The sequence below is a fragment of the Ischnura elegans genome, chromosome 7 (assembly GCF_921293095.1).
Source record: "Ischnura elegans chromosome 7, ioIscEleg1.1, whole genome shotgun sequence".
Classification (NCBI taxonomy): Eukaryota; Metazoa; Arthropoda; class Insecta; order Odonata; family Coenagrionidae; genus Ischnura; species Ischnura elegans.
The window spans coordinates 81,731,603-81,754,862 of record NC_060252.1 but is presented as its reverse complement, the minus strand read 5'-3'; the positions used below and the strand labels follow the sequence as shown (position 1 = coordinate 81,754,862).

Sequence of the window (23,260 nt, the reverse complement as noted above, 5' to 3'; positions counted from 1 at the left end):
CTACCAAAAAGCCCAACTTAGTAGTGGGTCACAAAAAAGCTAGTCAGCATTAAAGTGGGACTCCACTTGAGGAGCAGAGTGGCACTCAAATCACATTTATGGAGTCATGACTTCCCCTTCAATTGCGACTCACTCTTCGTGCAGCAACCCTCTATACACCTCTCCTCCATACTCCTCTTTACTCATATAGCATCCAGTGGTAATTGCACTAGATCAATATTTTTTTAAATAATTTTTGAAAGTATAACTCCAACACTTTTCAACACAAGAAATTGCATCTCCAATAATTTACAATCCATTAACTTTGTCTCCTGCATGCATTTATCCTTTACCCCCCCTTATGCTCCCTTTGCCCCTTTCACTCGTCCTCATCTACTTTCCATCCCCTCTCATCCTGTTTCCCTTACACCTGAGACTGAAATTAATTCAATGAATGTAATTTACGATGGTATATTTGAAATACTTTGGAAAAAAGGAAATGATTTACAACTGGAGTAAATATTTCTCGGATTTTGCACCGGGTCAGGTCCTCCATGTCTCCTTTCAATGTTACGATAAGCAATTCGGCCATGGTCTTCAGCAATCCCTGAAGATGATAGGCGAGTTTCTAAAGGCCTTGCCATGTCATGCTGTTACAACAACTCATCTTTGCCAATGATAGTTTGTACCATATAGTCGTTGCATCCTCTTCTCTTACTATAAGTGATATTGCAGTTATGCTGCTCAGGGTACATAGCGTGTTCACCTACGTTACTTCAGTAGGGTTGACAAGCAGTATCTATCATTAATGATGATACCTTTATTAAAACTTTATTTTAAAATCATAATTAATTCACAAATTCTCCAAAAAATAAGAGACGCCAGTGAATTTTTGACTTACGTGCAGGAAACTTGGAAATGGAGCGTGCCACCCTCAAAAGCATCCTAGCTCCTTTCAAGTGGTCTCCTCTCTTCACGTGCAGACGCACCAATGCATATGAATGCAATAGAGTGAGGCCATCCTGCATTTCAGAAGGAACCCTCAAACCGTTGTTACGCAATTCTCTGAACATGGAGAAGAGAACATCATGGGCATGCCGATAATTTCCTGAAACACAAAAGGACAATTAGGGAATCACTTTTAAACAAAAATATCAAAGATAAAGAAAATATTTGTAATTTTTATACCAATCTTTCAGCATTTGCCAAACTCCCCAGAGGGCAATACTTCTGCCTTCAGTACAGGATTATACACAATTCCATTCTTTCCCTTTCAGGCTACAGCATTCCAATACCTAATTATTATCAGGTTTTCCTCCCCTTTGACTGGTACACAGGAATTTCTCTATTTGTTATATATTACTTTGATATTCTCTAATGAACAGAAGATATTTACACCCGCACTATCACTATCTGGGTCATTCCATTTCAAATCAACACAGAAAAGTACACTTTCCAACCTAACCCCCTTCAATATTCATGAAATTAGACATGATATGTATCTCCTTATACTATTAAATTGCATATTATTGAAAAGCTCGTTTCAAAACTTTTCCAAATTTACCTAGTTCATTTTTTTATCTTTATTAGATCTGAAGCCACAGCCGTTTATGTCATGAGTACTGGTCAAATTTTCCTCACATTTTTCAAACTTTGAGGGGCCATTACTCTTATGTTCCTGGTGATAAAATCTTGTCACTCGGTATTTTTTCATTCTCTTATCATGTGCAATGAACACATCAAATTTCATGAAATCAAAGAGAGTCACGCAGGTAGCTGTGATGATTTCAAATGGAATGACTCTCTCCATAAAGTGCTCCATATCTTGATATGGATTATTCTCCCATAACACTGCCACTATGCCTTAACTCTTTTTCCCCACTTCTTCTTCAGTATAAAGCCAACTCCTGCAATCTTCAGTTCATCACTACATTAAATGACTGTGTCCATCACTCCAGGTGCCGCCTCCTCTAGTCTACTCGATTTTGCTCACTTCAGTAATGCCAGCCTCCATCTTATCTATCTCTATCATCAATTTCTTCAACTCCCAACAAACCCCAAAAGATCTCATATTTCATGTCCTTATCTTGAGACTGATCCAGCCTTCCCATAATTCCCCACCCATACATCTGATTGGAGGACTATTTTACCATTGGGACATTTTACATGGAAGGATGTGATCACGTCATGTGTACTTTATATCCAAGGCTGCATTTACAGACAAGAACTGGATTAATTAATTCATTATTTTTACAAAAATTAGCCATGGAAAAATGCACTCACCAGCATTTTGCTCTTCATTAGCAATTATAACAGCAGTTTTGGCAGCCTCACTGTACTGCTTTCTGGCCATATAAAGTTGAAAAACATATTTTGGATCCTTGAAAAAAAATAACATGGCATAAAATATATAATTTTAATGATATTTAAACAATGATTATGGCATTGATATACAGTGGCGTAACAAGGAATATGCTTTGGGGAGGGATGAAGGGGCCTAGGGGCGACCCCCCTAACCCCAGCCAACTGTGGGTCCAGAAAAATTTTGAAAAATGACTCATCTCAATGTCTCAAATGATTTAATGCTATGATATTAATAAATGATCTTTAACTGTAAGCAGATGCAGTAATTATATCTCAAAGCTAATTTTATTTCTTTGATGCTTTGGGATCTATCCCCTCTTCCCCACTATAGTTACGCCATTGTTGATACACACACATATATACATATATAAAAAACCAGATGCACGTAGCACGCAATATAAATACATATAAATAGTTTTAAGTCAATATCAATAAATATAGAAACAGAAAAAAGAGAGGGGGTTAGGAATAGACGTCAGGATGCGACATTCAAACCCGGAAAGTTATTGGCTTGAAAGTGCCAAATGCACGCCAATTCGAGGGTGTGGAGGTTGAGGGCGGAGTCAGTGGGAGGGAGGGAGGCAATAATGGATACTTTGTAGCATTGATTGAAGAAGGAGTCGTGTGACAGACAAGTTATTTTCCTGTGTGTTTCTTTTTTCTGTTTCTATAATAGCATAGGCAAAAGTCTCATATTTTCTAAATAATTATCATAATATTATGGCAGCCATAAGCAAATGAGTAATACCTTAGGGATACCATCTGGTTCTCCCAATAGAAAATCAATGAGTTGAGAGGCTAATTGCTCATCTTTTGATTCTGCAACCAGTTCTGTAGCCAGTGCAAGAGCCTCTCCCTCAGATTCCGAATTTGAGCGAGCTACCCTCAAAAGATGCTTGAAGGCCTAAAAAGAAAATGAATTTGAATGACAAAATTTTCATTTGGCTTATAGTCACAGGTGTATTCTATCCATGCATGATTAATCTGTAACAATAACAGTTCTTAGCAACTTTTTGGTATGGTTACATCCCCCAACACTTTTCATGACAAATATAAGTTAAAGTTGAAAACCTTATACATAATGTGTTAGCATATACATAGTTCAATGATTTGCCATGTGTACATGAATTACATATTCATGTTCTTTTAAATGCCACTCCCATTACTTTCATTAAAACTTTAAATTGTAAGATAATATGTATTATTAAATTGCCTTCAGTAAATATAGCACCCATAGAGCCAAATATGAATACCACATTTACTAAATATGACTATGTACTGTAAAAGGCAACAAAGGGCTGCAGTAGCTATGATCCCAATGCCTGGGCAGGGATCGGGCTTCGGGAAGTTGGCTGAGATTACTGGAATTCCACACAATGCCCAAACACCACTGTTCAAACATCATGCCCAAAGTGTTAAAATTTGTTCATGAACTATGAATCTATTAACCACAGAGTATTAAGAGGATGAATACGACCCATTTGATTAGTTTTTTGTAATATATTACTTGCTTAAAACTTAAGCTATAATCTTGAAATTTTCATAAGATTTTTTTAAGAAAGAAGAAGTTTTCATAGAATATACCTATGTAGACAGTTGTCAACATTTGTCTGTATCCCAAATTTGAAAATTTCCCCTTTTACCATTTAATTATTTACTCAAATGTAGTTTTTTCCTTTTTGAGATATAAGCAAATACTGAACTGGGTCTGCTATACATACCCTAAAAATTCAAGATTAAAGCACATGTTTTAACATATTACAGTAAAACCTCTATGTAGTGAACCTCTTTACATCGTAAACCTCTATACATCGTACCAACACTCTGGTCCCGTTAGATTTACATGTAAATTTATAGGCAAACCTCTCTATAGTGAACCTCTTTATATCGTAAAACCTCTATATATCATAGCAACGAGAGACCCCCGAGACGGCCTAACTACCTTCGCATTTCGTACCGAGACCACTAGAGACCATTAATGCAGCCGCGATAACGAACATGTAATGACATTTTCAGCGATAAATGTTTCACGCTTATTCTTCTCTTTTACACCTTTACTTTACTGCAATTTTCATGTTAACCATTACCTAGGGCTATTTTGTTCCATACGAGAGCATACCTAACAGTAAATAAGAAAAAGGCAACGAACTATCCTAATCATTTTAAGTGACAGTAAATGACGACAGAACGCAACGTTTGCTCTCGAATCGTGGTAAAAATTGCGCGATAGCACTCGCTTTCTATTACTTATGGCTTTATTTTCCTGTAAGTGCTTACATACTATGTTCAGTTAATAAAAGAGGCGACCAGCGCAGCCTATGATCCCTTGCCTGCGAAAATATTTCAACTAACTTCACTCCCATTTATGGAGACAGAATTACTCAACCGCATTGCTACTTCCGTTTCTAAAATGAAAATATTTCATGAATTTACTGCGACTCGAAATAAATCAAATACAGTTTCGCAATTATTGTATTCCCATATTTCCCGGTGTAGCACTTTCTCACTGCCGCCTTGGTAATTTTTTCGATGCTTTCGTGAACGATCGTAGTTTACAATTTATTGCGCTTAGCGACAGTCATATGTCTTGCGTGCGTATTTATGCCGCGAAATCTGACTCTTCCATCGGGAGTCCGGGATGTCAATTTTCAGCAATACTGACGACATCACTCCATGCGCGACAATGTTAGGCGAAGGGGACAGCTAATTAGTTGATACGCGGTAGAGTAATGAAATTTTTTACCGTCGTCGCCGCCGCATTCTGAAGTAGTTCGCCCAGCATTCTCACTAGGAAATAACGTAGTTTTGCAGACCTAGCGTTTCTTTGTGCCCTCAACAGTTTTTCTACGGAGATCTACGAGCATTGTATTTTAGAGAAAGAGAATTCAACGAAATTTTCAAAATTACGCCCAATTTCTTGTTAATTATTTGCAATAGTCACGTGTTTATTTATTTTTTATAATCTTTAACAAGTCATACGCTATAAGAATGATAAATCAATTTTCTAAAATATATTATAAGGAGTATTTTCAATTATTTGCCATAAAATATGAAAACATACGAAAATTACTTAATTAATTATAAGTTGATGATGGATTCGACAAATAAAATAAGGCGGCTGCTTGACATAACCACATTCCGAGGAATTTTCCAAGCCATCGACAAGGGCAGGCAGAAGAAAGATGTAGCAGTGACCTTTGGAATACCATCTATTTTAAACAACCGAGGAAAAACAGTAGAAACTGTATATCTAGGCTGCACAAATAAAAAACGCAGGCAGTGAAATAAGAGGATGAAGGAATTATGTTCAGAAATATAAAAGTTGTGTACTTCCCTCCAAACACTACTAGTAAATTACGACCCTTAGACCTGGGAATTATTTCTTTGGTCAAAAGGCATTATCGAAAACAGCTAGTGATTTATTTTTTGTGGAGAGTGAATAGTGAAAACGACATTAAAAGTGCTCATGGAACATCCTTCAGACCAGGAAAGGCTGTGCCTTTCCTCAATTTTTGAGAAATGCTTCATCAAGGCTGGGATTACGGGTGGTAGCAAACAGGAGGAAAGTGAGATATGTATTTGAGAATGAACCTACAGAGTACGATAAAATCAACAAAATAGTTTACACAAATTCAACATTTGAAGACTTTGTAAATGTTGATAATGATTTATTCATATGTTCCCCACATGAGTTGGAAGATAGTGGTGAAGGAGATTTATAAATCTTGCAGGATACAGGAAGAGATGGATTTAGAGGAAGATGTTGGTAATGAGGAATCAGTTACAGTTCCCACCAAAACAGAGGTTGAGGATTTATTGAACATAACTAAATGGTTTTTATTAAGCATGGAGGAATGCGATCATAATATGATTGTATTCAACAGAATTAAAAACATTATATCGAAAGAGTTTTAAAAAGGTTTAAGCAAACCCAATAACTAATTTCTTTCCTAAAAAGCCCTCTTGAACAAGTTACTTTTACCTTTGTGTAATCATTAAATTGTAAATATATGTTCACTAATGCATGCATGAATGTTTAAATATATTAATATTATGGTTTATCAATAAAATGGCGCCTATCACTAAAACCTCTCTATAGTGAACCTCCATACATCAAAATGCCCAAATTTTGGTCCCCTCCATTACGATGTAAAGAGGTTTTACTGTACTTAAACTCAGAGTAAAATAAAAGACAGGTCCAGGGGGAAGTATTTGTCTGCTTAACTTTAACACTGATTTTATCATATTTACATTTTGATCTACCATAGTTTATTTGGGTTGAAAAGACAGAAGTACATAGTTCATCAATGGAAGAGTGAAAAGAACTTATTCCTGACTTATACCAAATTATAAATCACTGCCTTTTTTAAATATTTTAAACTATAAAATTAAAAAAATATTAAAATCTGCTCACAGATATAACTAGCAATTTAGTACATACTCACTTTGGCATAATCCTTTGCTTTGAAATAATATTTCCCAGCTAAAAGACTACTTTTCTGATTTTCGAAGTGCAACGCCACATTATGATAATCCTCCACGCCTGGAGACTGGTCCCCAACAATAGATTTGGCTCCATCAAGAAGTTGGGCATATAATTCCATTCGGTCATGGGCTTTGGCCATTTTGAAAGCTTCATCCAATTTCCCAGACATCACAAGGAATTGAATGGCAGAACCATAGTCATTTAATTTCTGGAAAAACCTAAAATAGATATATGTAGTTTGAAACATTATGGTGTGTTTTTCATTTGCACTCCTCTTGAAAAATTTATGATATTAGAATGATATCATCATGAAAGCTGATGAAGAAGTTCTCAGTAAATACTGCACAAAAACAATTAGCAATATAAAGCTTTTATTTAAAAGTTTTTTTTCAGCCTCAATGTCATTTTGGTACGGAATGTTGGAGAAGGGTGAGTTGGCAACTCACTCCTTCTGTTTACTCATTTGAGCGTGTACACATAATATTTCTGGCAGGGTCAAAGCCAAAACGTCCTCATTCCAATTTACCAGCATGCAACATTACCCATTCAGCTTTAATGTTCAGAATTGTGATCGTTGCTTGTTTGCTGGGTGCAAAAAGGGGCTTCTGCAGAGTCGTGCAAGACACAAAAAGGAGGGGAATCAGTTTTTTTTCTTATATTTCTCTGTACTGATATCGTAAGACATTTTTAACTCCTGTGATTGTCCTTTAGCATCTAATTATTCCAGTTTAATAGTTTAACCTGCAAATGGAGTACATTTTTAAATCAGCACAGTTTGACTGAGGAAGGGTAAACCTCTAGGAAAATTAGCTTCAAGTGTGCAGAGGTAAATACTGGATGAATGACTTTGAGTTGTAGATTAAAAATATTACTGGGTAAGCTCGATGATGGTACTTTATAATGGTACCTGAGAACCAGTGTACCAACAGGATGCCTATTGTGTTTATCTTCTATAAAGGCATCATCATATACGATTGCCATTGTGACCTGAGTGAATTCTCTACAACCACAATTATACTTGGAGTAACCAACTGGCCCCACCAAACTTCCATCGCCATGCTATGAATATCTTCTGATTAGCAGGCTTAAACATTGAGATGTACAACTATTTCTATGGGATTACAAAAAATCATTTCATTTCATCAATAACTGAGCTTTTTGGCGCAAAATTTCTGCAGAGAGCCACCGGCATGATGTAATCAATGATTAAAGACTTAAATTACTACACTCCAAAAATAAAATCAGCAATTCAGCAAAATTACAGAGCCCTTTACAATACATAATCCTCATACATTAATTTTGGTGGTCCTTAAATTTTAGACAGTAACTAAAGTAAGCAATGAGGCATAGAGCTGAATCAATGAGGAAAGTAATCATCTCAATGGAAATATGTACACAAATTCAAACTGGAGAGATGACAGTTATGGCACGTGATAGTAAATAATGGCAATTTTATATAATACCTTCATGAAAAGTTTATATGCTGAATAAGAAAAGATCGAGAAATTACTTAACTTGCATCATATACCAGTCGAAATACTTGGATGCCCCTTCAAAGACGCAACCCACACATCACCTCCATACAATGAAACCACCAACAGTGAAGTGATTGTTTTTCGTAGTTTTCGTAAATTAGAGGTTTTACTGAATTCCTACTAAACTTGATAGCTTACATTCGCTCAGCACCAAATAGAAAGAATTGGAATTATCACAAATTGTTAAAATTTATGCTGGTGCTGAGCAATTAAAACAAATGTTAATAGTCAATTTGTAATGCTAGTTGGTGGCACACACTACCTCAAAAGGACTAGAAATAGTGTAAAAATGCATTATAATCTGGTTCTGATCCTCAAGGAAAATTAGAAGTCAATAGCTAATCCTGAAGTGGGGTAAAGTTGAGTTTCAAAATTTTGCCTTGAAGGACAAACAGACAGACAAGGAAATGACAAAATAAAATGTAGTAAAAAGGGGGATATTCCATAAGCAATAACGTATCCCGTATAGTCCCATTGCATCTGCATTATCATGGTGATTTTGATGTCCAGGGCCATCAATTTAAATATAATGGCATCATGGCCCTCAGGGAACACAGATGAATGAGTCATAAATTCCCCTCTTACCTGCAGAATTTCTTTTTTAGTAATGCTGCCATTAATTAAAAAGGCTTGCAATAAGAGCTGTTTGATTGTGTCAACATCAGATGACACAAGTGACCTTCATAGGCAAATAACAATTTAATAAAGATGATTATGGCTACACACCCAGAGGATAGATTATTAAAAAGTATGGCACAAGGCCAAAGTTAGAAAAAATGTTGGGAGTTTACATGGGTTAATTTTGGGGGCATATGCTAAAGAGAATGCATCCAAAAAATTTCAGAGAGTTTGACATCCTTGACCTATCTTCTAGCTATGGCTTTGATATGGTACACACCCTAAATAATAATAGCTAAGAAAATTCAATGAGTGTAAATTTTGAAAGTGGGGAAAAATTAACAAATGAACATAGTGATCAGCATAAAACATGGATTAAGATACACATAAGACCCTGCCATTATTATCAATTTAATGGTGAGTGTGACTGCATTTGTAAATAAATACCTTGCCACCATTTTAGCTCCTTCCGTACTGTTGGTCATCTTAACTTTTTGTATAGCAGTATCTGGATCACTGAGATAATCTAGGCTGATTCGAATAACATTTTCATAATCCTTAGCAGTCTCATAGGCTAAACATGCATCCTTGTACTGTTTTTCAGCTTCTTTTGCCTGAAATTTGAGCATAAGGAAGTGTGTAACTAGCAAGAATCAATGCTTGACATGAGTTAATTACTTCTTGCCTCTTATCCATTGATCAAATATCTCAAACATAAAATACATCAAATTTAAATTAAACCTAAATCTATAATTTCTCAATAATACAAGAATTATATACTTCAGATAAAAGTAGAGGTATGACCGATAAGTAATGACTAATGAGACTGATAGCAAATAGCAGGATTCCTTACCACAGAGCTAATATACATGACATGTAATAGTTAATAATATTTAATGAAATTTATTGGCTCAGCAATTATACATTCCTGTATTCCATAATATAACCTAAATTTAAACTGAGTTTCATCATTTTGTCAGGTATCAATTGAGCCAACGCTAATAGGGTAGTTTCCTTCATCAAAGAAAACGAAAGGCATTGATTGCGATTCGTTACCCACCATTAGTGTATTCATAATATATTGATTATTTGGTTTTAGAAATCCCAGTTTATACTAATGTTAATGGTCAATTTTAGCCTCATTTGAAAAAGGCCAGATTGGTGCCCATGCGATGCCACTCCACGTGAAGTCACGAGGACCTGGATTCTGTACGAAATGTTAGGAGTTTAAGATCGTCTGAGATTACCAATGCATGAATGAGGCACAGAGCTCAGGGCGCCTATTAAAATTGACTATGGTCAGAAAGTTTCCTTCGTTTGATAGGGTATTAATAATCCTTATTTAAGCCAAGTGCTACCTGCTAGCAGCCTGCATCGTAGTGGTGCTCATAGCCTCGCACCCAGGTGGCCTCACTCAGCAGCAGCCAAATGTCACACAGGCTTTTCCCAGCATTCATACTTAGCCATCGCATTTTCGTGTGCTTGAAATTTTTCACTTTTCATTTAATCGTGAAAAATAGATATCATCATTTAAAATTCTAAAAGCGTGAAATATGTACTCCAGGAGTAATAACCTTTATTTTTAGGCAATAAAAAAATAATAGGAACCACCCTATTGCTCAACCATGAGTGTCAATTCCATTCTGTCTCTGTATCAAATATTTTTTTCTTCGCCACCTCTCTTTTCACCTTGCTATTAAGTTTATTTGTCAATTTTTTGATCCTACAAATACTCTGGATGACCAGACATGGGTAACAATAATCGAAATTAACAATACCATACTTCTATAGAAAATCAATCTGCTAATTTGCCTTTCCTAAAAAACATTCAAAAGTTTTCATACATTATTTCCACATTCCTGTAAATCACTGAAGCCCCGTATGGCTCTTACTTAGCATTAATCAATCACAACAAAATTAATTTTAAAATTCGTGAAATTGAAAATTTTTAAAAATTTCTATCATGCATCTAATCACCATTAAATGATGAACACTTGGAACAAGTCAATGCACTGTTAAAGTTAGGGTTCATCTCTCTCCTCCTCTTGAAAAAACACAACCAAAATAAAGTTACCTAAAGCCCTGTTTACACGGTACATTAACACGTACGGGTTAATGTCTAAATGTATGAACGCCCAAAATGCACCGTGTAACCACCCAACTTGTGCGAATGTATGCACAGAAAATAGAACCTGTTCTAAAGCCCTGTTTACACGGTACATTAACACGTACGGGTTAATGTCTAAATGTATGAACGCCCAAAATGCACCGTGTAACCACCCAACTTGTGCGAATGCATGCACAGAAAATAGAACCTGTTCTAATTTGGTTCATGCATTCGTACATGTTCCGTTCCGGTCCACAAAAATCATTCACGCAAACGTACATTAACTCGTAAGTGTTAATGTATCGTGTAAACAGGCCTTTAGGGAACAATAGACTAGCGCTAACTTTCCATGGTAATTGAGGATGCAAGACATAGTTGATATACAGATAGAATGCGACCATTTTCCAAGTACTTCCGTAGTTTTAATCTCGGTTTCAATCCAATTTGCATGTTTAATACCTTCCAATCCCGAAATAGGTTTATGTATAACATTACCATTTCTTGACTATACTATCTTTATTTATTTCTCCTACATATATTTGCCAACTATGTATGTATTGACTAAGTATATAAAAGTGAACAATTACAACTGTGCACTGGTCCAAATCCTTGATTAAAACATGGGTATTACACTTTTCAAAAGTAAATAAAATGACACTATGATGATCAGAAAAACTTGCATCACATTTTTATACTCATACTTTATGCTAAAAATCAATTGCATCTAATATTAGTCACATTATTTTTATGCCATACCACCAAAAATCATTAATAACTGGCCATCCACTCAAAATACATTTTATATTCAGGACTGATGTACTTTCAAGATCATTACTAGCAAAACAAATGCAATATTCATAAACATACCTTTGCATATTGGATGTGAATTTTTGACCGGGAAATATTTGGCAACAAAGCTCCAACCTTTTTCCAATTTTTTAATTTTATGTAAAGTGAAGCAGCTTTCTCATAATATTCTCCTGTTTCATAGAGAACTGCAGCATCAGGATATTGCTGTTAAAAATTAAAAATCCAATTTGATTATCAAATCGAATCATGATGGTAAAGAAATTAGGAAACTCACATACAGGAAACAACAACTAACGTCTGACAATCAAAGACAATGAAATACATATGTTAAATTTAGACTAATAAAATTCAATACAGCAATAATCCAATCAGGTTATTTTGTAATCTTCTTTGATATCTTGGGCATGGATTCCTTAACTTCGGAGGAGCACATAATGGAAACCCTAACTTGCAGTGGCTTTGTTGACACACCCTTACATGGCAGAGAAGAAAGATGACTTGTAGCCCCATGAGTCATGATGGCTAAAAGGCTGAGCTGTACATCACGGTATCCATAGGCGGATCTAGGGGGGCACGAAGGCACGTATATATAGTCCCGTTATAATTACGTTTGTTTTGTATAACGGGATATCCTTGTGCCCACCAGAAAGAAATCCTGGATCCGCCCCAGACGGTGTCATTACTAGATAGGATAGGATCCTAACATAATAACTGGAACTCACGAAAAGTAGCATTTTGCCACTACCTGTGTCATCAAAATTGCAGACAAGGATTAAGGGACAAAATAGCACATGATAACATTTTTTTTAAATGAATTAAAAAAAAAATAATGACCTAAGGGAAAGTATATTCTGTGAACTTTGTTCGTGAGGCAGCATTTACTATGAAAAGACTAGGAAATCACTGAAAAAATGTCTGCAAGAGCACAAGAGAATAAAGAAAGAAAAAGTCCAGCCTTTTTGCCCGAGTGGAGCCTGTTTGGCCTGGCTGCAACATTCTCTTCAATGAGGTGAAATTATCTACTACAGAAAGAGAAACGCTACTATCCCTAATTAATACAGGAGGGTATCAAAATTGCAAAAACACACACTAACATGAAGTAAGAGGTGGGGTACCCTCTATATCAAGCACGAAGAAGAGTACTAAGAGAAGTAGCCAATCAGCAAAGAGATTAGAACAGCATAGGTTAAAAAGAGGAGCAACACAAAGTTTGAGAGAGTTGTATATAAACACTAGCAAAAGCAGAAGGATCATTGGATACACCATCATCAACCAAAACTCTGTTCACAATAGAAACACAAATAATTGGATAATCAATATTTAGTAAACACTTTTTTAGTGCCTACCGGTACCACTGTGAGCAGAAATGTACATGAATTAAGTTTCTTAAATAGGTAAATAAAATATACTATTGAGAAAATATAATAGAAGAGCGTTTCCTTAAAACCTAGGAATGGAACAATCTAATTTCTATAGAGCTAATAAGTATTCCCTTACATGTGCATACATTACACAGGGATGATTGAGGAAAGTAACCCCTGCATTAGAGGAAGCTTAACTGTACACTTCACTAAGTAACAACACAATAAAAAGTACTCCATGAAATCATAAGACATATACATAATAACGTCCTACGGACTCATGGCCTTTTAATATGCCATGGAAAAACCTACAGTAGAGAAATATGTTTCTGAATTGAGCATTAAACAGGACTGCTTATAAATGTTTTGTCAAACAATACAAGAAAATAATCCATAGAGCAAAATCTACTTACAATGATAAATTGATAAAAAACTCAGGGAATGCTACAAAGGCTGCCTGGTCGATTATTAAGAAAGAGAGTAACAAAAATACTGCCTCTTTACCTGAGGACTTGAGTGTTCTACACTCTGGCACTTTGATAACAAACCCATTAACCGTGGCAAATGTTTTTAATGATCACTTTATTGAAACCCCTGAGAAAATACTCAAAACATTAAGCAGCAATCGTGCTACCAAAGATCCCTATTACAAGCAACCAGCATCTAAAAATAAGAATGCACCTTTTATTTACCCAGCCACTCCAAGGGAAATTTTACAAATTGGCCTCTCCCTCCATAACAAAATGTCATCGGGCTTTGATGGCATCCCGGATAAGATTATTAAATACTCTATCCCGTTCATTGTAAACCCACTCACCTATTTGTGTAATTTATCAATATCAGAAGGTATTTTCCCTCAGCAGCTAAAGATTTGCAAAGTCTACCCCCTCTTTAAAAAAGGAGACAAAAAGGATTGTAATAACTACAGACCCATAAGTTTACTTTCAGGTTTTTCAAAGATTTTCGAAAAAGTCATGTACAATCGACTTTTAAGTTTTTTAGATAAAAATGCAAGTTTATCCAAATACCAATTTGGCTTCCGACAAAATAAGTCAACAACTGATGCTTTGTTTGAATTTCTAAATGATGCAACTGATGCTCTCGACAAAAATAACCAAACTGTGGGGTTGTTCATTGATCTCAGAAAAGCATTTGATACTGTAAACCACGACATATTGTTGAAATGCCTCTCAAATTATGGTATTACAGGAGTAGCTTATTCTTGGTTAAATTCTTACCTAACAAACAGACACCAAATTGTCCAAATTTCTTACTTGGACTCAAACACAAAATATATAAATAATTGCTCCTCTACTATGAAAGAAGTCAAATATGGTGTACCCCAAGGGTCAATCCTAGGGCCGTTATTGTTCACTTTGTATATTAACGACCTTCCTGAATATCTCCAGGAAGCAAAAACAATCTTATTCGCTGATGACACTAGTATATTGTTGCAAGCCCCAAATTCGCAAGAATTACAGATTAAGGTAAACTCTACAGTTCAAAGTATTCAAATGTGGCTAAAAAATAGTATGTTGGAAAGTTAACCTAGAAAAAACTGTATGTATGAACTTAAATTGTAAATCGCCACCAACAGTGGAACTATTCAACTCTGAAATAACTTATGTAAATAATATTTCTTTCCTTGGAATCACACTAGACAAATCCTTGAAGTGGTCTAGACATGTCGAAATCTTAACCACCAAACTGTCACATATTATGTATCAACTGCGCTATTTACGATCAAGTGTTTCTTTGAGTGTTTTAAAATATGTGTACTATGCTAATTTTCAATCCTTAATCTCTTATGGCATTATTTTCTGGGGTGACAGTTGCAATAGCACTGAGGTATTCACTATGCAAAAGAAAGCTGTAAGAATTATGCTAAACCTAAAATATAGAGAATCCTGTCGACCTCACTTTGAGGCACACAAAATTTTAACTCTAACATCCATTTATATTCTGAACTTAATGCTATTCATAAAAAAACGTATAAATTCTCTCCCAAAAAATGCTGACTTCCATTCACATATGACCAGAACCAAAGACTGTTTACATGTGCTACCCAGGAAAACAAAAAGGAGTAGTAATGGTCCTCTACATAAGGGTACAAAACTATATAACCTTTTACCAGAAGAATTGAGAAGTTTGTCTTCTGTAAATAATTTTAAAGTAAATCTGAAAAGATACCTGACTGGAAAGGCATTGTATAGTGTTGATGAATTTATTAACTATTGTAAAGAAAGTATGTAGTTTGATGTGTTAACCTATTAAATGAGAATTGTATACCTGTGCTTAAGGTTTTGTGCTGTGAAGTAAGTGTTCAAGTATACATGGCTGTTGTTCAGCTTTCACTATTGTGTGCTTGAAATTTGTAATGTAACTTTTTTATTTTAGGAAGATGTCTTTGTTTTTTTGAGTGAACATTATCTAAAATACCAATTATGTATTATACTTGACGAAGCCTATACCATTTACTTACTTGTATTGGTTCTTTTGGCTAATAAAACTGTTATTATTATTATTATTATTATTATTAAAAAAGAAGTATGCACATTAGGGTAGGCCGAAAAACACGAAAAAGTAATTTAAGTATACCGGGACTAGCCATGGTGATAACTTTACGGGAGTCACCCGCAATGCACAAATTGTGCGAAAAATCCACAGAGAAAAAATCATTCGCCTTGACCGGGATTCGAACCCGGATCCCTCGATTTCCGGCCGAGTGCTTTAGCCAGTTAAGCTACCGAGGCGTCATTCTTCCCTGTGGAAATTTGTGGACTATACCGGACATGGTGGTATGGACTGCCGAGCATATTATGCAACAAGCAGTCCAAATCGTGCGCATGGCGCCACAGCCGGAGAGTAAAGTCCGAACTTTGAACACAAGGGGTGTTCTCTCTTGACGAATTTAAGTATACCGGGACTAGCCACGGTGATAACTTTACGGGAGTCACCCGCAATGCACATACCACCATGTCCGGTATAGTCCACAAATTTCCACAGGGAAGAATGACGCCTCGGTAGCTTAACTGGCTAAAGCACTCGGCCGGAAATCGAGGGATCCGGGTTCGAATCCCGGTCAAGGCGAATGATTTTTTCTCTGTAGATTTTTCGCACGAAAAAGTAAAATCGAATTGCAAGGAATAATAGCTACTTTTCACCTAGTAAACTAATTGATTTTGATTGACATTTTATAAAGATAAAAAAATGGTTACTAGATATTTATTTCGACCAAGAACCATAACCAGAAGGAACATAATATCAATTTTGAACAATATAATCAATGCACATCATTTTTTAAAGTCTCGAAAAAGTGATATTTTTATGATTTTTTGAAATTTCAATAAGATGAACTAGCAGAAAATATGGTCCTATTTCAAAAATTTTTTCTTTGTAATCATGGCGACAAAAAGGCAACTTTTCCGTGCTAATAAGATTCAATTCCGACACTTACTGTTTATTTAGCCGCGCCCTAATATACATTCCTGATGACCACACTAAAATAAAAAAAGACTAAATAACATGAAAATCCATTGTTAATTATTCACAAGATGAATCATTCAACAGGAATGCCTTAAGAGCTGTATAATATGAAAAGGAATTAATTTTGGATATCTATTAAAAGCACATAATATGAGAAAATTGAAGACATTTCAACACACCTTTAGCCCTTCCAAAATCTCAGCACAATCACGTCGCAATTGAGGAGGAGAATTTGTTTCAGAAGCCAAGGAAACACCTTTCCTGATGTCACCACAGCGTATAGAGCATCTAGCAATCCCACCAATGCACTGCTGATAATGGTTTTCATCTTCTTCAGAAGTTGCTTTCAGTTCTGGGTTCATTTTACCATCTTGTGCAGATTGCTCATATAAGGAGAGAGCTTCTGAGTAACAGCCCCTGGAGTCATAGTAATATGACACATAATAATATTTTATAAGACATGCGGTGAACATGTACGGAACAAGTCACTCATTCAAAACAACAATTAGGCTGTCAAAGTAACATTCACATAAAAATACAGAATTGAAAAGAAACATCACAACAACAAAGGAGGATGAGAAAAGATAGAGGCATTTGCATGAAGGAAGACATTTACAGTCCGGCTGCTGAGAGTTGTCCGATGACCAGCAGAAGGGTCTAGTTCAGGGTAGGAGGAGAGGTTGCGAGGTCAAAAAGGGAAATATGTACCAACGTCACTTGTAAACCAAAGGCTTCCGTGAAGAAATGAGCCAGAAGGGATGATGAGCGTGAAGGATCAACGGAAGAATTCTTATTTTAGTTATTTGAAGAAAGGTCTTGCATTGGTGGTTCAGGCTTGTTACGATGCGTCATATGCATGTGACAATGTATCGCGATTGGCTGCAAACCGTGCTGGCACATCTTCTCTGCCCCTCCTTTCGCCCTCTCATCGCACAACTCTCGCCAGGCAGACTATAAGCAAGCTAAGGGGGGTGAGGAAAACCGATAGGATTTATTGATAGAATAAGAAGGAGTAATCCCTAATGACAATTCAGGACGGAGGTCCAATCTCGGCAGGCTAATTTGCAAAATGCTACATGTACATACCATGACCATTGCAATACTTTAATAAATTAAATAAACTTTCTGCTCAGTGAGTGGTTTATCAATAACATATTCAGCGCAGAGCACATCAATTGACGTACTCTACCAATCAGGCAGGGAGCCCACTTCTCCACCTTCGTACGTATCTAATACCTGCTCCCAAATCTTCGGACTGTGGGTACGGCCTTCAGCAGGCTTCCTTTTTTCGATCCATATGCACCGTTCGTGGATAGTAATTGTGGAACAGAAGCTATGGTGTGGAAACCTCCCCCTATTTTTCATACATAGTTTGCAGTCCACGAAAGTATATGTCATTATTTTTTATCAATATTTATGAATTAGATATTCGTATTATTATTACTTTATGTATACCATTATCTCTTTTTCATTTTTTTCACACCTAATTTAGTTAAATTCACATTTTTTAAATCATAAATTTGCAGTTGATACTAACTGATTTTTGGGCTTAGTTTAATTATTATTTATTTCTTTAGCAGAATTTAAAGAACTAAAGAGGAATAGCCCTACATTTTTTGAGCCCCATAAGTTTTATTTTTGTATTGCTGCATGTGTCACAATATTAGGTTATTTTATTAAAAAAAAATTCTCTCATTCGAGACCTCAGGGAAAGAACAAATCCTCGGTAGGACCTAGTAAGCATGGCAGTAAATTTTCATTCCAACTATTAAATTTGTGTGTAAATATTAAATTTTCATAAGTCCATTGCCTTCATATTTCTACTGTCTGTAAAAAAAAGCAAGATACCCGATTTTTTCAGGAGCTCTAGCATCTAAACAAAGCAATCAATTTCAATGCAACAAAAATCATACGAAAGAGAATTTATTTCTAGGTTGTATCATGTACTTTAAAAAATCTTCGTCTCAATACTTTTTCCTGTACTTCATTTTTTCTCAAAAAAGTACCAGTTTTTTGCGCGTAAAATCAAGTTGCCCAACTTTGAGCGCTTGGCATTCCCGTAGTTTTCATTCCTTTAACTTGAAGTTTTGATATAAAGAAGCCACATCTATTATTGGCAGTTTTTTGAAAACAAATTGTTTATACCACTAAAATTAATGGAGTTGTTGTAAACAACGCAAACCTCTGCTAACTTCGAAACCAGTGGGCCAATTGAAAATTGGTTGGTACTGTTGCCTTCCGTAGAATGTTAGTAATGCAAGTACATACGAAATAGAATACATGTAAATTGTGTATTAAATGACAATAATAACGTCAATATCACTTATTATTTATCTAGATGTTTCTATGCGCATACCAGCAGCTCCGTCGTGGAACAACCAGACAGGCGACAAAGGCGAGCTCAGAACAAACCAGATCTCAAAACAAAAATAAATATCAAAAGATATTGAAAATACTGCTAAAATTTAACGAGTATGATCCACGTATATGCATTACTAACATTTTACGGAAGACAACAGTACCATTCGAAATCAGTACCAATTGAATCTGTTAAATTATAGAAGCCAAGAATGAATGAACATTTCAAAACTCACATAATTTCAAGCTGCTGGGCATACTCTCTTGAAATGTATGGCACTTGTTCAGGAGCTAACTTCTTGGCTAACTGCAGAGCTTGCTCCCACTGCAGCAAGTCTCTTCTCATTTCAAGGGCTGCTAAAGGATCACTGGACTGCAGAAACCATTCCTAACAATCGATTAAAAAATGCAAAATAGCATAAGAATCAAAAGGTACACACAGGTGAGTTGAAGAAAGTCAAAGGAGAAATGCTTATTCTACCATTTCTCTAATAGCCCTTCTCGATAAAACTCTTATCTCCTACACAGAAAATGAGACTGTGTTCGGAACACTCTCAACTGCTTAACTTCAAAAATTTCAATTTACAGCCAGTGTGATGAGGTATTACTAAGGACTTATCAAAGTGATTCAATATGTATATCAGGGATCACTCTTGTAAACTAATGCCAATACGATTACATTTGAACAACAGATATGTATTGTATGTAATTCCCTGAAACCTTGAGACTTTCCATGAATAACCCGAATGATTTTTAAATAGATTTTATTAACACATCTCTATCAAGTTCTAATAATCTTATTAGTATTCAATTTTGAAAATAACATTTTTCAACACATCAAATTATCCTAATGTTAAGAATAGTAGGAAAAGCACAGGTGGGCAGAAGATGTCATACAGTTTCAGAAAATTCATTATTCTTCTTAGCAATCCTAATGACATCACAAACAGATCAACTAACTCTTACACTCCTTCAATACATTTTTTTTGGGGATAGGCCAGTATAGTTCTTAGATCCAATGGTACTTACAGTTAGAAGCAGAACTTATTGGGATAATTACCTAACTTACTACTTCCTGATTAACATATGCATGCACCGTGGAAGTGAACCTCTACAAGTCACTTTCCAAATTACATTATAATATAATTCATTACTAAAATCGCCCTTTTTACGAAGACCTAAGAGTTACAGAGGTCATTTTCACCCCTCACTGTTATTCTAAATTTTTTCACCTTTAACAAATTGATTTTGCAGCTTTATTTATGAATTATTAGGTTAAAACTTCAGGGCCAAAATTGCTTTATTTTGCTACATATGGAAGGGTGTGACACCGGCAATACGGACATTTTTATCTTTTTCCTCAAATGACTTTTCTTCTGTGTGTGCATAAAATCAGTCTTTTTTATAATAATGAGAGTAATCACAGTGAAATGATTTTTTTCTCATAAATAATAAATGCAACATTTTATTAGAGGAAATAATAAGTAACAAAAGTAAATCTACATTTCCAGACAAGAAAAAATATTTAGTTTTCTTAACAAAATTCCTATATTAAACGTTTGCACTAATTCAGTAAATAAAGAATAGAATAACTTGACTTGTTTTCAACTTTATTACAGCAGACTCCCGATTATCTGGTTGCAGTTTATCTGTGTTGCGGCTAATCCGTGCATGAGATTTACACTTTTTCGATGTTTTCCGTGATCTTAAAAAATGATGCAAAAGACCAGGATACTTGCATTTTAATGCTAAGCTACACCAGACTTATTATTTCTATTACAATTCCCTTTGTAAAATGGAATTATTTTATTTACTTGCTGACAAGGAATGTTTCAAGTCCACTTGGACGTCTGCTCTAGCAGTGCTGACGACAATCAGAGGCGGGAAAAACTCTTCATTTATTTTCAAAGATGTTCAACCAATCGTAAAGTACGAAAAATTTGCAGACAAGTTTCCTGGGTTTTCCACCAGTTGATGTTTTCCATGTATCCTGACATTTCAAGCAGACATGGGAAGACATGGAAAACATCAACTGGTGGAAAACCCGAGAAACTTTTCAGCACCTCATATGCCGGGAAAACCTAAGATCATACAGGGAAAATGTTATTAACGATCTTTAATTGCATATTTCATACAGCGAATTCACAATTATTGCCGTGGCCTCGCATGTGGTTGAATATGGCCCAAGGGAACCGGAGATTTCATTGCACTCGGGCATTTTTAAGCCGCGACGAGTCAAGGTCAAACTGGAGAGAAAGGGAATAGAAGAAGTGAAGGCAGTGAGGGAAGTTTAAGTAGAGATAGCACGAGTCATAGTTGGGCACTCGCCTGCATAGGCAATTTTCCATAAGTCCTGGTTTCCTATAACCGCTGCTGCGCGATGGCGTTATGCACGCCCGTTGCCTTCATGGCAGTTCCGTGTTTATGTTTTCCCAGCATCGCGGTGCGCGATCGCGCTCAGTGATCACGGATCTGCATCCCGCAGCAGTTACATCCCAGACAATTTGTGTGAGACGCGATAACGAGGTGTGGTGCCTGACAGTGTAGTTTCCGACGATGCACAGTGGTTTTGTTGCATTCATGCAAACCACTTTTCTGAATCCGTGATCTTGCAGCCACGGATGCGTGGTTTTCGGAAACCAGGTATCACACAGAGGAGTAGGAATGCGAGTACAATCACGTTGTCACTGCTAAAAAGATAGCGGTCGGGAAAAGAAAGCTAATATTGATTCCAGAATGCGATCTAAAATAACAGACATAAATAATATTTAATCGTTTGATTCATATGAATTATGAGAATTAAATGATATTCTAGTGAAATTTTGGATTTTTCGTGTTTTTGGATTATTCGTGCTGCCTCCTCCCATCATTAGCCCGGATAATCGGGAGTACACTGTAGCTCCTTACAAAAATTTCTGCAGTCTAAAAACATATGATACATTATATAACATTGATATTCCTATAAGACTGGACACTTTCATGGGAAGAAAAGATATAAAAGCACATAAGAGCCTGACTGAACTCTATGCGATGAGTTACTAATTAGCCACTGTATTCCAGAGAGCTCTGAAAATGCTGAGCAAAAATTGGTGACACATCATAATTGAGCAATTCAATAAATTCCACACACTGATAGTAGTCATGTCTAAAATTTTACAGACAATATTGTCATACCTCTTCAGCATCTTATAATGAATAAAACATTGCCATAATTCTTTGAAAAAGCTTAGAAGAGGTTGAAATCTTACTGCGAGACTAACTGCGTACAATGGAACCTCGTTAAAGCGAGTACGGGCTATAGCGAGACCCCCCGCTATAACGAGAGATAGCCGATGCACCGTCAATTGATCCTATAATAAGCATGTTAAAAATTTCGTTTTTACGAGGCCCTTTTGGTGTTGGCTCTCGCCATAGCGAGGGTTTCACCGCCGGAAAACTTAAACCAAGACTCCTTAATCTCTGTAATTGCTAGCGATCTGTTAGAAATGAAGTTAATGGAGTGCTCAGTCTCAAATTTATGTGGTAAACTGTCGTTCGATAAATAAGTAGTTAATTTTGGTGAAAATATTGTGGCATTAGCATTCGCGAATGCCTGATCTTCTTTTGTTCCTCGGGCGGCAGAAAGCAGTCGACAGCATACCCGCACGTCCATGAGTTGTATGAATAGAAAGCATTTGATGGAACACACCATGGCCAAAAAAACACCAAACGCGTCTAAGCGAGAAAATAAAAATAAAGGAGTAATATGAGGTATATTGGCTATTATTTGCACCACCTTCGGTAAAGCGACAATTCACTATAGCGAGTGTTTATTGGTGCACCGTGGGGTGTCGTTTTATCGAGGTTCCACTGTAATTAACTAGATTTCTTTCAGTATGCCTGTGTTAAAAGCAGGATTTTTTACATGGCATGTAGGTATTCTTGATGGGGAATGCCTTTAACTTTGTAAAAAGCAGGTTTGTTATGAGTGGGCTCCACTGTATAACAGACAAGTCACATGTAATCAAACTTTCCAAAATGTTTAGGCTACACCCTTCCCTTACTCTCTGATTTCCAATTATGGTGATCAGAATTAAATTCCGATATGACATTGCAATAGCTAATCCTTTTAACTAGAAAGCTTTAAGTATAAAAATTATTTTTGATCCGCTAAATG

The 23,260-nt window shown here is 36.0% G+C and overlaps 1 protein-coding gene across 1 annotated transcript in view; it reads right to left on the bottom strand.

Moving 5' to 3' along the window:
- LOC124162207 (WD repeat-containing protein 19) overlaps positions 1–23,260 on the bottom strand; it is a 72,634-nt gene that overhangs the window by 8,456 nt on the left and 40,918 nt on the right. Inside the window, exons 16-23 of the mRNA XM_046538655.1 lie at positions 19,341–19,492; positions 16,926–17,163; positions 11,957–12,103; positions 9,430–9,596; positions 6,789–7,047; positions 3,092–3,247; positions 2,263–2,359; positions 881–1,087 (exon numbers count right to left, since the gene is read on the bottom strand). Of these exons, the coding sequence (XP_046394611.1) occupies positions 881–1,087; positions 2,263–2,359; positions 3,092–3,247; positions 6,789–7,047; positions 9,430–9,596; positions 11,957–12,103; positions 16,926–17,163; positions 19,341–19,492 (1,423 nt within the window). The remainder of the gene's footprint in view (positions 1–880; positions 1,088–2,262; positions 2,360–3,091; positions 3,248–6,788; positions 7,048–9,429; positions 9,597–11,956; positions 12,104–16,925; positions 17,164–19,340; positions 19,493–23,260) is intronic.